Source organism: Astyanax mexicanus, chromosome 7, assembly GCF_023375975.1.
Source record: "Astyanax mexicanus isolate ESR-SI-001 chromosome 7, AstMex3_surface, whole genome shotgun sequence".
NCBI classification, from domain to species: domain Eukaryota; kingdom Metazoa; phylum Chordata; class Actinopteri; order Characiformes; family Acestrorhamphidae; genus Astyanax; species Astyanax mexicanus.
The window spans coordinates 45,561,172-45,574,588 of record NC_064414.1 but is presented as its reverse complement, the minus strand read 5'-3'; the positions used below and the strand labels follow the sequence as shown (position 1 = coordinate 45,574,588).

General features: G+C 39.4%; 1 protein-coding gene across 6 annotated transcripts in view; it reads left to right on the top strand.

The window, feature by feature from the left end:
* lef1 (lymphoid enhancer-binding factor 1) overlaps positions 1-13,417 on the top strand; it is a 77,553-nt gene that overhangs the window by 39,863 nt on the left and 24,273 nt on the right. For all 6 annotated transcript variants that reach the window (XM_022684508.2, XM_022684507.2, XM_007229470.4 and 3 more), the window contains exons 4-7: positions 3,912-4,044; positions 7,934-8,024; positions 9,579-9,698; positions 13,122-13,284. In XM_022684508.2, the coding sequence (XP_022540229.1) occupies positions 3,912-4,044; positions 7,934-8,024; positions 9,579-9,698; positions 13,122-13,284 (507 nt within the window). The remainder of the gene's footprint in view (positions 1-3,911; positions 4,045-7,933; positions 8,025-9,578; positions 9,699-13,121; positions 13,285-13,417) is intronic.

The following is a 13,417-nucleotide window of genomic DNA, read 5'->3' as shown; positions in this document are numbered from 1 at the left end:
ACTGACCGTAACTGAGGGGGTCAGATATGATGTCATTTCTGACCTGCTGCTAATTGACCCCCCCCCCCCCCCTTCATTCAGTCATCATTAGCCATGTCAGTTTTTCAGGCTTTCCTTTATTCTCCTCTTCCTCAGTCCTCCTCCCTCCTGCATGCTGTGCTGGGGTGGTAACAGTGCTCTGTGGGGCAGTGTGGTGCCAGCCACGAGAAACTCCCACACACACCCACACACACTCTCCCCTGCCCCCTGGCTGTAGAGCAGACAGTCTGGTGAAGCAGTAATGGTACCTTCCACCTCCCTCTCTTCTTTTCAGCCCAATTAGCAGGTCGGGAATGCCAAGCCCTGCTCACAAATTAGAACAAACTGCTCCTTTCAGCCCCGCCCTTCTTCCAGGACCACGCGGCACGACCGGACTGTTCACTTTAAGATTTTTTTTTTTTTAATTATTGTGATAAACAAATATTATTCTAATTTTAAGGCATTTAAATGCCTCTGACAATAATGAAATTGCATATTAGCATAACAAAGCGTTCATACCCTTGTAAAGACTTGTAAAGCAACATTTGTAATTATAGTTTGGAAAATGTTTTTTTTTTTCTTTCCCTAATGCAGTCAGTCCACATTGTGTATATTTAAATGCAGTTATTGAAGCATTGGTCTGGTATTGCACGACTGTTTACTGTTATATATGTGAACAAACTTCCTAAAAAAAACTAAAAAATCCTTATGTTTTAGATTAGTTCTTCTAACCTAAATAAACAATCTGAAGGTTTTATTTTATTAGCATATTTTAAGAACATTCTAGAATAGTGTCAATGGGAAAAAAGGATGTTCTAGAGAAATGTGAGTGGCAGGCTGACGTTCTAGAATTGTGTGAAAACAACAAGAATATTCTAGAATGCTTTATTTTGAATAAAAAGGAAACATTATAAAAGTCAGTGTAAATGGATGGCCATTCTAGAATTGTGTTAATAGAGAAAAGGGTAAATGGAAAAAGGATGTTCCAGAATGGTGTGAATTGAAACGGGGAATTCTGGAAACAGTGTTAAAGGAAAAGGGACATTCTAGAATAGTGTAAATAAAAGGAGAACATTTCTAGAATGTTACAATGAAAGGAGAACATTCTACAATGGTGTAAATGGAAGGAGGATATTCTGTAATAGTGCAAGAAGAAACATTTAAGAATGTTGTGAATGAAGGGAGAATGGTGTAAATGAAAGGTGAACATTCTAGAATTTTGTGAATGGAAGGAGAACATTCTAGAATGGTGTGAATGGAAGGAGAATGTTTTAGAATGGTATAAATTGTAGGACCTCCCAGAATGGTTCTAGAGAACGTTCTAGTGTGAATAGAAAGTTGACCTTTTAGAATGGTGTGATTAGATGAAAGGATGTTACAGAATAATGTGAATGGAAAGGGGTGATTCTAGAATAGTGTGATTGGAACTGATCATGTATTACAAGATCTGTTCTCATGATACTTATATTGTAATGTATTTATAACACGCATGTTTTTTTATATCTTATATTTAAAAGAACCCAACCAAGTTCTTTTAACCTGAAACTTAGGATGTTTTTTATAGGTAAATTATATTAAACCCTTTTTTTACGGTAGTTGAGAGAGATACTGGTAAATAAATGATGGTGATATGTACTCTCACACACAGCTATAATGATGCTGTGGGTTTGTGTGGTTGTGTGAGTGTTTGTGCTGTTTAGTGTCAAAGCTGCTTGTGTGTGTGTGTGTATGTGTGTGTGTTGGGGCTGTGTTGAGGCCGCTGCTGACGTGATTAACCCTGCTTAGTTCCACCGCAGACGGCCGGGACTCTGTAATGAACTCCCTTATTCACCGGCTAATGATTCCCTTTGATCTCCAGCCCCGAGACCTCTGCTCTGCCTCTGCCCTGTGGCGCTCCCTCCCTCCCCGTCTCCCTCCATCACCCCCTTTTCTCCTCTTTTACTCCCTCCCTCAGTCCCTCTGCCCCAGCACTGCTGCAGTGGAATATTTTGGTGGGTTTGGTGTCTACTGAGCTTATCATGCTATAGGTCTCCTAAACAGATGTGCTGAAAAGAGGTCTGTATGTGCATGTGGAAACATCTCAAATATACATATATAATATTATGATTTTTTTTAGTGCTATAATATATTTCAGATTTCTTGGTTTTCATCTAGATAACTTTGTAATTATGCAGCATTTATTGGACAGTGGTTAAAAAGAAATAAACAAAATATAGAATATAGAAAAAACACTTAAATGAAACTCAAGAATTGATCTTAAACCTTGGGAAAACATATAATATTTCCTTTGCCATATATTTTCAGTTCTTTTGGGTTTTTTTTTGTGGAGCTATTGATCATGAAATGTTCACACAGTGAAAAGGGCAGTTGATGTGTTCCAGTGGTGCAAAAATCTTGACTTACAGGGTTTCAGTAGAGCAACAACCTTTGGTCTTTGTGTGTGTGTTTGTCTGTTTGTGTGTGTGGGTGGATGTCAGATGTACAGAATGTGAGGTAATTACTTCTTAAGGCCAGAACACACTGACCCCACAAACACACAATGTTCTGACACTGGAAGCTGTTAAACAGTGTTCAGAAAGAGAGCTACAGAGAACATTCCGTAACAAAGTGAATGGTCAGGAGAACATCTTAAAGGGATGTGAATGGAGATAACATTCTATAAACTGTAACTGACAGTGAGATTGTTCTAAACAGTTCTAGAAAGGAGTAAATACAACAGAACGCATTCTAGAATAATTTGAACACTACAAAGAACATTTGTAGAATAGTGTGAAAGGAAATGTTACATTTCTAGAGGTGTGTGAATGGAAGGAGGATGTTTCAGAATTATGTGAATGAAAGAAGAACATTCCAGGAAAGTGTAAATAAAAATAGGATTTTCTGGGATTGAGTGAAAGGGGAGGACATTCTAGAATGTGGTGAACAGAAAAGGAATTCTATAAAAATGTGCTGACCTTTGTAGAGTAGTGAGAATGGAATGAGAGCATTCTAGAATAGTGTGAATGCTAAATAGCATTCTAGAATGGTGTGGAGGGAAGTAAAGTATTCTAGAATAGTGTGAATGAAAGAAGAGAATTCAAGAATAGTGTAAATGGGGAGATTTCTAAAAAATTGTGAAAGGTTTAGAGCATTCTAGAATAGTGTGAATAGTGTAGAGCATTCTAGAATAGTGTGAATAGTGAATAGCATTCTAGAAACGGAAGGACAATTCTAGAAGTGTAAATGGAAGGACAGCTTTCTAGAGAAGTTTGAATGAAAATGTAATATTCTATAAGAGAGAATGTTCTAGATTGGTGTAAATAAAAAGATTACATTTGTTGAATAGTTTAAATGGAGGGAGGACATTCTAGAGTAGTGTAAATGGAAGGAGAACATTTGAGAACAGTGCGAGTTGAAGACAGTTCTAGAAGTGTCAATGGAAGGAGAACATTCTAGAATAGTGTGCATGTAAAAAAAATAATATTCTATAAGAGTGAATTTTAGGAGACTGTTCTAGGGGAAAAAGCATTCTAGAATATTGTGAATTGTTTGAAAAAAATTCTATAATTTTGTGAATGGAAGGGTATTATTCTGTAATAGTGTGAATGGAAATGTAATATTCAAGAGTGAATCATGGGAGGGTGATCTAGATTGGTGTAAGTGGAAATATTACGTTTGTAGAGGACATTCTATAACATTCTAAAACAGTCTGAATAGACGGAGAACATTTCTAGAATAGTGTGATCTTTGTAAATAAAGGTTTTCTTTCCACTCACACTATTTTAGTCAAGCTATTTTACAGTGAAAATATTTAACAGTATTGTACAAGGAGTTAGTGTTCTGTACAATAAATAGTAATGGAGTACTGGATTATAACGTGTCCCTTTCTCTGTCTGTCTGTTTGTCTCCTGTAGTCAAATAAAGTTCCTGTGGTGCAGCCGTCCCATGCAGTTCACCCCCTCACACCCCTGATCACCTACAGTGATGAGCACTTCGCCCCGGGCCCACACTCCGGACACCACCCGCATGACCTCAACTCCAAACAAGGTACACACTTTAAATACGGGATTATAACACTATTGGTGTTCAGGTGCATACACAGATATATGAACAGATGTATTGGTGGAACACCTGCTTTTTCATTATTTATTTTTTTTTTTTGAGTATTTTGGAGTTTTTTTTTTGCATGACTGGGCTTAAATATAGGTTTGTGAGTTTCTGTACTTTTAGGAGTATATATAATATAAACACCAAAGTTTTAAAATGAAGGCATTTATTACTATGGGGTTTATTTTGTCCCACAAAATTACACAATATATAAAGAAATCTTCATTAGCAGAAAAACAGCTGAAGAACAATAACACCAGGTCTTAAAAACAGATACGCCAAAACATTTAAAACAGCTTCTTTTACAAAATATAAAAAATATTTTAAATTGATCCATAAACACTATAAGTGGACATAACATATGTTTAAGTATTCAAATAGATATTTCTCAAAAGCTCTGTTGCACAAGAAAGACAAGTTTAATATTAATTTAATAAAATGTTATTTCTGAAGTCATTAGAGGCATTACTCTATTAAAATCAGCCACAATTCCCTTTTTTCTTCAGTCAAAAAATACACTCAAATCAACCTTCAAGCTACAGTATTAATATATTTAAAGGGGCTGTAGTTAGTGCTCTATTTTACTGGGATAAAAACACTCATACAGTAGAAACAGCAGCAGGAGCTGTTCTGATTTCTCTGCAGCGCCCTCTAGTGGTGTGGCGGTATGAGAGAACCACATACCGGTTCACGTTCACCCTGCGGTATACCAAATGAACCGGTATACCACCCAGCACTAGTGCAACTTAATGTAGTCTATTTATTCTATAAAGAGTGTGTCCACTCACCCATCAGCTGTATTTGATTTAAATTAAAACTGGGTTTGATTATAATTAGGGTATCAGGGCTCAGTGCTGATCCCAGTACAGCGTGGTGCAATGGGATGTGTACAGTCCCAGCTTTGTTTTCTCCTCCAGCTCAGCGGGGTGTTGGGGGGCAGATGTAGTTTTAGGGGCTGAAGGGTGGAGTGTGTGGAGGGGGTGAGTTTGGCAGAGGGTCCTACGCATGAACACAACTCCATATGTGCTGCTTCCGGCTGACGCTCCGCTCCGCATCTGCTTTAAAGACTGAGAGAGAGGAGAAGTGGAGGATGTGGTGATACGGTGCAGGTCTGCTGAGCTATTAATAGCCTCCACAGCATTACACACCACCAGCCTATGAACACTCTCACTTATATACATATGCTCTCTTGCTTTTAAATATCTTCAAACTATTCATCTTTCTACCTGTCTGTCTCTCTGGATCTATCATTTTTTTTCTCTTTTTGCCTGTCAGTCTGACTCTATCGTTCTCTCTGTCTGTGTCTGTCTTTGAGAATCTATCATTCTCTTTCTGTCTGTCTGTCTGTCTTTCAGAATCTATCATTCTCTTACTGTCTGTCTTTCTGCCTGTCTGTCTGTCAGAGTCTATCATTTTGTCTGTCTCTCTGACTGACTGTCAGAATCTATCGTTCTATCATTCTGTCTCTCTGTCTGACTCTATCGTTCTCTCTGTCTGTGTCTGTCTTTGAGAATCTATCATTCTCTTACTGTCTGTCTCTTTGCCTGTCTGTCTGTCAGAGTCTATCATTCTGTCTGTCTCTCTGACTGACTGTCAAAATCTATCGTTCTATCTTTCTGTCTGTGTGACTGTCATTCTCTCCCTGTGTCTGTCTGTCAGAATCAATTATTTTTCTTGTCTGTCTCTCTGTCTGTCTTTCTGTCTGTCAGAAACTATCATTCTGTCTGTCTCTCTGACTAACTGTCAGAATCTTTAGTTCTATCTTTCTGTCTCTCTCTGTCTCTCTGTCTGTCTGTCTGTCTGACTCTATCTTTCTCTCGGTCTGTCTTTGTCTGTCAAAATCTATCATTCTCTTACTGTCTGTCTGTCTGTCAGAATCTATAATTCTCTCCCTCTGTCTGTCTGTCTGTCAGAATCCAGCGTTCTGTCTGTCTGTCAGAATCTATCAATCTGTCTGTCTGTATATTTATGTCTATTATTTTGTCTAGGTTTTGTCTTTCTGTCTCTGTGTCTGTCTGTCGGAACCCATTGTTCTCTTTGTCTGTTAGATTTTATTGTTCTGTCTGTCTGTGTTTTTTCTGTCTATCTGTATATCTGTATCTGGTATTTTGTCTAGATTTTGTTTCTGTCTGTCTGTCTGACAGAATCTACCGTTCAGTCTCTGTCCGACTGCCTGTCTGTCAGAACCTATTCTTCTGTCTGTCTGTTAGATTTTATCGTTCTGTCTATCTGTGTTTCTCTCTCTATCTGTATGCCTGTATCTATTATTCTGTCTAGATTTTTCTCTTTGTCTGTCTGTCTATCTGACAGTCTGCCTGTATCTGTTATTCTGCCTGTCTCTATCTGTATATTTTAGTGTATCCATCCATTCTGTATCTATTAATCTCTCTGTATATCTTATTTTATCTATCAATCTTTCTGTATGGTCTGTCTCACTGCCTTGGTCTATCTGTCTTTTTTCTTCCCTTTTCTGTCTGTCAGATGTAACTTTAGACAGAATTCTTCGTCCTATTTAAACTCTATATACACTCACACACCCACAGCAGAAATAGAGTTTTTCTCCTCTTTTCCTCCTTGGGCTGAACACACACTCTTGACCTTGATGTGTGAGTGTGAATGAGGAGCTTAGCAGTGCCGGCAGAGTGACGGTCATTGGCAGTGTGAATGGTATCAGTGGGGAGCTTTAGAGCAGCGCTTAATTAGCTCATCATCTGCTTACTGATCACTCTGCTCTGAGCAGACCAGCCTGCTGCACACACTCACTGTCTGCAGGTCAGTTATGTACCTGAATACTGTGTTGGTATGATGGATACAAGACTTCAGATGAAGCATTTGAGGGAACTGTCTTTGCATCACTTGGTTTTATTGTTGTGTAATCAGACTCATTTAACATGATGTACATTGGGATGTATTTAATGTAATGTAGTGCACAAATATTTCAAATATCCACACTATACTAATGTATAGGTGTTCCAAACAGTTATTTGAGTATTTTTTTGGACTGGAATGTTTTGTATTAGATATTTGTAACTGTACATATATATATATATATATGTATGAAGGTATGAAGACCCTTCATTTGATGCAAAAGTTGATGCATGGTTTTTTTGTTATAACTGAAATTGGTTCCTCTATACAATGGCTTGAAAGACAGTTTGAAAGACCTGGATTATAAAGATTATATGATGGGATTTAATTCTCAATTTCAATGTTTCTGGTGTTCCCTCAGTTTGTTTGACTGAAATTAGATTATAAAGAATATATAGATTAAATAGATTGATTTTCTTAACAAAATTTATATTATTGAGAGAATCCAAATGAAAGAAGAAGCACAAACTAATCAATGAATCTCTTAAACTTTTTTAATTATTCAGATTTTAATTTTTGATAAGAAAAAAAATATCGATAGCTATAATATATAGCTGTGTAGATTACAAGATTTTGGAGAGTGGAGTGCCACAGGGTTCTATTTTAGGGCCTACGAAACTGATGTAAACTTTTACTGTAATGAAGTGTGGGGTTACATACAAAGTTTGGAGGGTTTGTGGGGTAAATATTCTTAGTCTGGATTCAGTGAAAACATTTAAGTGTTTCAAAAAGTATTCATTCTAGGAAATAGATGCCATCATTTAAATGTTGAAGGAGAAGTCATGTGGGGTTGGGGCATTTCAGTTGAGCACATGGATGCGACACTGACAATTTTAGAAAGCTACAATCCACATGAACCAGCACAATATACATAATTTTAGTTTTGGATTAAAGTTTTTGTGCATATTTCAGCAGTGGCTAACCTTTCTCTTTCTCTTTTCTGTTCTCTCTCACTCTGTAGGTATGCCTAGGCATCATTCTGGTCCAGATATTCCAAACTTCTACTCTCTCTCTCCCGGAGGAGTTGGACAGATCACTCCACCACTGGGCTGGTAAGTGTACAAACATGCATACGCACTCACACACATTCCCAAAAAGGGGAAAAAAAGACTTATCACATGGTATCAAGATGTCTGTCTTTCTTTCTCTCCCTCTGAGTCGGCACACAAAGCAAGCTCATCCCGCTAGCATGCAGACGGCAGGCTGAGCCGCAGGCCCTGAGCTTTAGAGCGTGTGCTTGTGTGTACTGCTCCTGCACTAGAGAACGTCAGGCATTCTCCTGAGTCATTCCTGGCCACGCCGCTCCCTGGCTGCTGGACGGCTCTGTGAGTGGAGACACATGTGAGCGCTAGAAACAGAGGAAAAAATATAAAACCGGGCCCGGTCCCTCCAACCGGCTCTGCAAGCGCCCAAAGCGCTGCGTGTAAACACACTGAAACAGGATCAGACCGCAGGCCGTAGCCTCGGCCAGCCGTGCCTGGCACAGATCAAATGAGAGCGTAACTGAAGCTGAAGTGTGTGTGTGTGTGTGTGTGTTCATGTTTGTGTGTGGATGAAACCAAACAGGCGACAACAAAACATCGAGTGGGTTTTATTTGTGCTGAAAGTTTGGTTGATGTTCTGCAATTATATCCAACAAGCTGTCACTGAGTACAGAACTGATCCAAGACATATTGGTTACAGAGCGCTGACCAAGAACATGAACATGATCAGAATGAAGATTTGTTTTAACCCTATTTTCAGTCTTCCAATTTCAATTTTAAATTTGGAAGACCAGTTAAACCCAATCCTCATTCATATGAACCTCCTTTCCCTTATCTACATCTCCCTGTATCAGAAAGGAGTGTGTTTCCCAACTCGCCCCAACTCCGATACGTCAGCCAACAGGTGCCTGTGTTGAATGACATAACAATAGAAACCCTCTGACTAGAATCTTAGTCAGCGCCATTGTTTGATGTTTTGTTTGCAAAGATGTACTTTAAATATTGGCTTCGATTAATCTAAATTAATCTAAAATATCACCCAATACATGTTTGTTTGGTGTGGGATATTTGTTTCTATGATGATACACTGATTTGCCAAAAGTCATGGGAGTCATGGGAATTATTGTTAATATAGAGTTTAGAGGGAGGCTAAACAGTGGGTACAAATGAATGGGACAATCAAATTCTTAGTATCTGTGTGGGCGTTAAACATTCCTTGATCCACAAGGTCATTTGTGTATCGCATGTTTACTGGGAATACATCATAGAATGCATTACCACCCACAGTGGACAGCACAGTCAGTGGTAATAAGGGTGACTGGTGCTGTTGTCTGGCCAGAATTGTCCTTGTATACACCTTCAATATACAAGGTCCTTTACACATGTCCTGAAACTCAGTGCAGTGTTCTTTTGCTTCAATTGGACATTGCTGACATTTTTGTCCAATGACCTTTGACATATATATTTATGTCATTATTGGTTTACAGTATCAGCTGTCATTTAAACAAAAATAACAAGTAATGTCCTAATAAATCCTCATTTATGCCTCCTATAATACCATTTATCAAAAACACATCTACCAATTCTCATTCACTTCCTCTTGTGTATCTTCTCTTTCTTCAGGTTCTCTCATCACATGGTTCCAGGACCTCCTGGACCTCATGCCACAGGTATCCCCCATCCTGCCATCGTCAACCCGCAGGTCAAGCATGAACCTCCCCACGAGACTGACCTGATGCACATGTAAGTAGTCACAGTCTTCCTTCTGCTTCTTCTCTGCTCCGATTCAGCTGCTTCTCCTCGGATCTCTGATTCTGGACAGCTTAGTATCAGATTTAAAGCTTGAACTCTTCTGTCCAGGGCAGGTTGTTCAGTCCTGCACCCGGGGTGTTCCATCACTGTAGTACTCCCACTCATCACACACACACACACACACACTCACACACACACATACGTATGCTTTTCTTGCTTGGAGCTGTGTGTGTGTATCAGTGTGTGGGTGTACCTCAGTCCTGAAGCACACAGGGTTCAGGATGAAGTGCACTTAGTGTCATCTTTGCCAGTAGCCTTTTTAGAGGGCATAGAAATGTGTAAATTACAACATATGATGTACAAAAGTTTCAGGACATCTGCTAAATATATATTTTTTATGTTTACTAAATATATGGCTCTAAAGTTTATCCTGTAACTGTGTCTACACACTGAGGATATCATGGCACTTGATTGAATGATCATCTCCCCAGTTCATCCTAAACTCAATCTAAAAGTATTGGATGGAGCACCATCAGCCTCACCATCATCAACTCTTAATAATGGGGGGCTTTATACCTCTCTAGCCCAAGCCTGGCATTAGACGCATGGTGTAACATGAAGTAACTGATTCAAATCAAATCAAATCAAATTTATTTGTATAGCGCTTTTTACAACAGGTGTTGTCACAAAGCAGCTTTACAGAAACGTGATTACAGGACAAAGAATCAGGCAAAACATTACACATAGAAAATACATAATACAGAACCCCCAGTGAGCGCGGAGGCAAGGAAAAACTCCCTCAGAGCTGCAGGAGGAGGAAGAAACCTTGGGAGGACCAAGACTCACATTTGAGGGGGGACCATCCTACCACTGGACAAACGGCTTTTAAATTAAAATTTAAAAAGTCTTTTATACATCCATATAGGTTTTATGTATTCAGGAGTGTAATAGCGCCACTAAAGGCTTGGATGTAATCAGTAGTGGAGAATAAGATGGACGATGAGCAGCTGATCTGTGGTGGTGGTGGAGAAGAGCTGACTTCAGAAACTTCCATCAGTCTGGCCGGACAGGAGACGCGAGAGCCTGAGGGTCCAACATCGGTATCGGGTCAGACAGGTGGGCAGTCAGTAACTCGGAGGAAAGCAGAGAGATGGAATTAGTTTTGACTGGATTTATGTAAAACAGAGAATATAAAACATTATCAGAGTGTGGCAAATGACTCCGGCAGAACTGAATAAAACAGCCTAACTAAAGGCAGAGAGCCAGAAGGTAACATAGACATGGAGGCTCCCTGAAACACCAGCATCCACCCACTCCACCGTCCACAAACCTGAGTGACCGTGTGCAGTGGGAGAACAGCAGCACCAGCATCTCTTTGATTGATTGTATTCATTAGAAGAAGTGGCCATAAATATTTGAACAAATGGTTTGCAGTTTGGGAAAATGCCCCACTACAATCACTGATTGTAGAAACTTCACACTAGACCTCAAGCAGTTTGGACTGTGTGTCTCTCCACTCTTCCTCCAGACTCTGCTCCCTTGATTTACAAATGATACGTAAAAAATTACTGATGATCAGTGTTGTTTTGGAGAGACATGTCATCTGCTGGTGTTGATCCACTGTGTTTATATCAAGTCCAAAGTCAGTGCAGTGTTTTCCCACAAAATCTTACAGCACTTCCTTACAGCAGTATCCCTCTGCTCACAACTTTTTTTTATGGAGATGCGGATTTCATTTTCCAGCAGGACTTGGCACACTGCCAACACTGCCAAAAGTACCAAATTGGTCTTATATAATATTCAAATTTTGTGAGAGACTGATTTTTTTTTTTTTTTTAGATTTTCTTTGGCTATAAACCATAATCATCAACAATAAAATTAAATAAATGCTTAAAATAGATCACTCTGTGAGTAAAACATCTATATAATGAGTTTCACATTTTAAACTAAATTAATTAAATAAGACCCGTAGTCTTGGATTACACTATTTTGAATAGAAATTTTCAATTGAAAGTACAATGTAATCTATGATGAGGCTAAGTATGAAATAGAAACCAATAGAAGCAGTTTAAATTCGCGAAACCTCATGCAAATTCATACCTAATAAAACTTATTCATAATTTTTATCTGAATCGATTAATCGTTGCCGCCCTCGTTTGCTCTCTCCTGGAGAGGCCTCAGACTGCTGTCGGCTGCAGCAGAGCATGACCTGGGCCGAGCGGAACATTTGTAGAATTTCAGCCTCTATTAGTCTAGGTGGACCCCTGGATAAGCCACGGTGAACAGATAACACTATCTGCTCCATTTGGCCCCAGGTAGCTGATCCTGCTCTCAGATTGGACCACAGAGACTGTTCAGGCTCTATCCTCTGCATTAAAAAGCCATTGGCTCAGGGGCAAGAGAGAGAGAGAGAGAGAGAGAGAGAGAGAGAGAAAGTGGGGGAGATGGAGAGAGAGAAAGAGAGAGAGGGAGAGAAAGAGAGAGGCTTTGGTTGCCATTACTGATGAAGTAATCTCTCTCTCTGCATGAAAGCACCCAACTGGACGTGATTAAAAGCGTTCCTTAGGAGAGTCGTGCAGCCCGTGCCATTGGACGAGGAGAGCGGGTGCACGCCATTCTCGCACTTGGCGCCGTCGCGTCAGCCCCAGTGACTACTCCCTCTCCTCCTCCACTCCACAACACACACACACGAAACAGGCTTCGTTCTCTCTTCTTTTTAACCCTCTAAACACTTAACAATTGATTGATTTACAATTCTCTTTATTGTACTTACTTAAACATATTATTGAGTAATTGATATTAATGATTGGATTATAGGGGTGTAAGGAAATATGGACATATAACACTGTTGCAGTACTATGTAGAAAAATGTAAATTGGTCGTAAATAAGTTGTGAGGTGTCCACAGTGTTGAAGGTGCAGTATAGACTACAGTGTAGAAGGCATTACCACTCACAATGGACAGTACATTGAGTCGTAATGATTGACAAAATCATGGGACTTGGAATAGTATTTCCTGTTCCATGACATTTGGCATATTGGTGTGGATTGCAGTGTTTAGTCTTTGGCTTGCACTTTCTATCCCATTGGTTAAAAAGGAAACTTTTCTTTTACTTAGATTTCATATTGTATATAATGATCGGTGTCCTGAAAGTTGATTGAAAAACTTGCAATATATTGCCCTGATTACATATATACAAATATCAAAACATATCGAATCATGTATTAACTCCTGTATTAAAACGCAGCCTTGGTGAAAGTATTTTTTTACATTGTGTCAATCCTTAAAATGAACAATGTTTAGTCTATACTTTATGGTTTGGTAAACATTTATGGATAATTTATAGTAAGCTCCTCTGATCTTTAAGAGTTAATGTTAGTAATTAGTATTTTGTGATTGATCTGCTGCCTACAGGAAGTCTCAGCACGAGCAGAGAAAGGAGCAGGAGCCCAAGAGGCCCCACATTAAGAAGCCACTCAACGCCTTCATGCTCTATATGAAAGAGATGAGAGCCAATGTGGTGGCCGAGTGCACGCTGAAGGAGAGCGCCGCCATCAACCAGATCCTGGGCAGGAGGGTAGGTGTTGGACTCTTATTACATTTAAGCAATAATACAAGGGAGGGAGTGCTATAACTTGTAATATTGGCACTGCTGTGCTGCGGTCGTAGGCAAGAGTGCCGTAGATCAGTAGGTACGTTGAGATAAAGAG